The following is a 1914-nucleotide window of genomic DNA, read 5'->3' as shown; positions in this document are numbered from 1 at the left end:
AGAGCAGCAAGCCCGGCTCCATAATGGCTGGGGAGCGCACTGGGGCGTAACCTAGGAGTCCAGGAGGGGACCCAGCTCAGTCCGCAGTGGCAACATCAGCTGTCAGAGCGCCTAAGTCAAGCAGACTCCAACCCCACTCACCCCTCTGCGAGACATCTAGGCTCATCCTGGGCAGCCCCTGAGAGGAGATGGAGAAAAGGGAAATGTCCCTGGACACAGACAGGAGGCCACAACCAAATTCCTCTGAAGCCAGCAGCACTGGCCAAGCTACACGCAGAACTAAGTCAGGAAAGGTATGGACCGCACCAGCGTGGCCGTCCTGGCAGACTCTGAGGAAGACCCCTCCCGCCAGTACGAGGAAGACCCACCTGTACTTGGCCTCCCGTCCCACAAATTGGACCATGCAGCGCATTGAGATGACTGTGGAGAAAGAAAACACACACGGGTGATACGGTGGGCCAGAGCCCTGTCACCCCCGCCACAGCGCACCTGTGCCGAGCGGCCACTACACAGCACGGCCTAGGACTGCCTGCAGGAGACCAGGGCCCCCGCCACCCCTGCACACCCCGTGGTCACAGCATCCCGTGTCTTCTGCCTGGCAAGAGTCCTAACTGCCTTTGGAAAGGAACTCGGGCACTCTCCTCGGTGGGGTTGCAGTGGAATCCCACGCCCACCCACCCACGCAGCACTCGCGGCTCAGAGTGCCCAGGTGGCTCACCGTGCAGGGGGTGGGCCAGCATGCGGGACACGCACTGCATCATCATCTCATAGGAAGTCTGGAAAAGAGCAGAGGAAGGGCCCGTCACGCCCGTCTCTGGAACTGGCACTCATGGGAAAGTGGCAAGTTCTCATGGGCGAAACCAGAGCCCACCACCTTTGCGTGGGGTCAGTTCACCAGGGATGGCCCTCCTTGCTGCCCACCCTCCCCTGCACCCTGAGGTGCTGCAGGGCTCTAGGCCAGGCCCCACAGTGGCCGAGGCTTTCTGGGCTCCCTACATGGTCCGGCTGGGGTGCCTTCCAACACCACCCCAGCCATGCACTCATGAGGGCCCAATTCCGTCCTCCTTCAAAGCCCACCCAACGCAGGGAAGAGAAATAGACCCTCGCCAAGAGCCTCTCCCTCTCCAATTCTCGATTCTCACCTCCTTCACGACTTTCCTCAGAGATGTCTTCATGTCATCCTTGTTGGAAACCTGCTCGATCTCATCGGGAGGGAAAACCTGACATGAAAGACACAAAGGAGGCCCAAAGCTAAGGAGAGCGCTGCCTTTAGACTCTTAAGGGACACAGGTGTGAAGGGCCAGTTCCTAACACTTCTCTGCCGTATACGCTGGCTGGGAGCCCTGGGGGAGGAAGATGCTGTCTGGTGTCAGAGCTGCGGGCAGTGGGGGACTGCGGGGCAGGAGTCTGTCTAAGCATGAAACTCAGGGTCTGACCACCATGGTCTGCAGTCCCCACCAGGCCAGGACGGGGAAGGACGCTCCTCGCAGCCTCACCTTCTTCATGCTGCCCCGGGTCACGGTGGAGAGGGCGTTGGACATCAGCCGGGGGCTCAGGCCTCGGAACAGCCCTATCTTCCCGTCCACTTGCACAATGTACTTGGCTGGAAGGGAGCGGAGGTGGCGTCACACCCAGCCCAGGGCCCACTCGGCCACACACATACCCAGGCCAGATGCGGCCTGTCCCCAGGTCTCTGCTGCTTGCAGGCCCAGCCCCCAAATGTCTTCTAGCCCGTTTTCTTCTGTAAAACCTATTTGCGACAAACAAGTTCATCCACTTTCTTTTTCTTAGCTTTGAAAACTCTACTGGGCAAACTCAGCTATGGTTTCTAATGCAGCAGCTTCCGCACTACAATCCAGAAAACAAATCTGTTGCTTATAAACTATGTTTTTTTTGGGAGAAGAAAAAAGGGAA

General features: G+C 58.6%; 1 protein-coding gene across 1 annotated transcript in view; it reads right to left on the bottom strand.

Moving 5' to 3' along the window:
- Nucleotides 1-1914, bottom strand: part of MTCH1 (mitochondrial carrier 1) — a gene marked incomplete at its 5' end in the record, with an annotated part of 18226 nt that overhangs the window by 8134 nt on the left and 8178 nt on the right. The window contains 4 exons of the mRNA XM_014587824.1: nucleotides 369-420; nucleotides 719-776; nucleotides 1143-1220; nucleotides 1497-1603. Of these exons, the coding sequence (XP_014443310.1) occupies nucleotides 369-420; nucleotides 719-776; nucleotides 1143-1220; nucleotides 1497-1603 (295 nt within the window). The remainder of the gene's footprint in view (nucleotides 1-368; nucleotides 421-718; nucleotides 777-1142; nucleotides 1221-1496; nucleotides 1604-1914) is intronic.

The sequence above is a fragment of the Tupaia chinensis genome, unplaced genomic scaffold (genome assembly GCF_000334495.1).
Source record: "Tupaia chinensis unplaced genomic scaffold, TupChi_1.0 Scaffold000238_1, whole genome shotgun sequence".
Taxonomy (NCBI): domain Eukaryota; kingdom Metazoa; phylum Chordata; class Mammalia; order Scandentia; family Tupaiidae; genus Tupaia; species Tupaia belangeri.
This window is presented reverse-complemented; position numbering and strand designations above follow the sequence as displayed.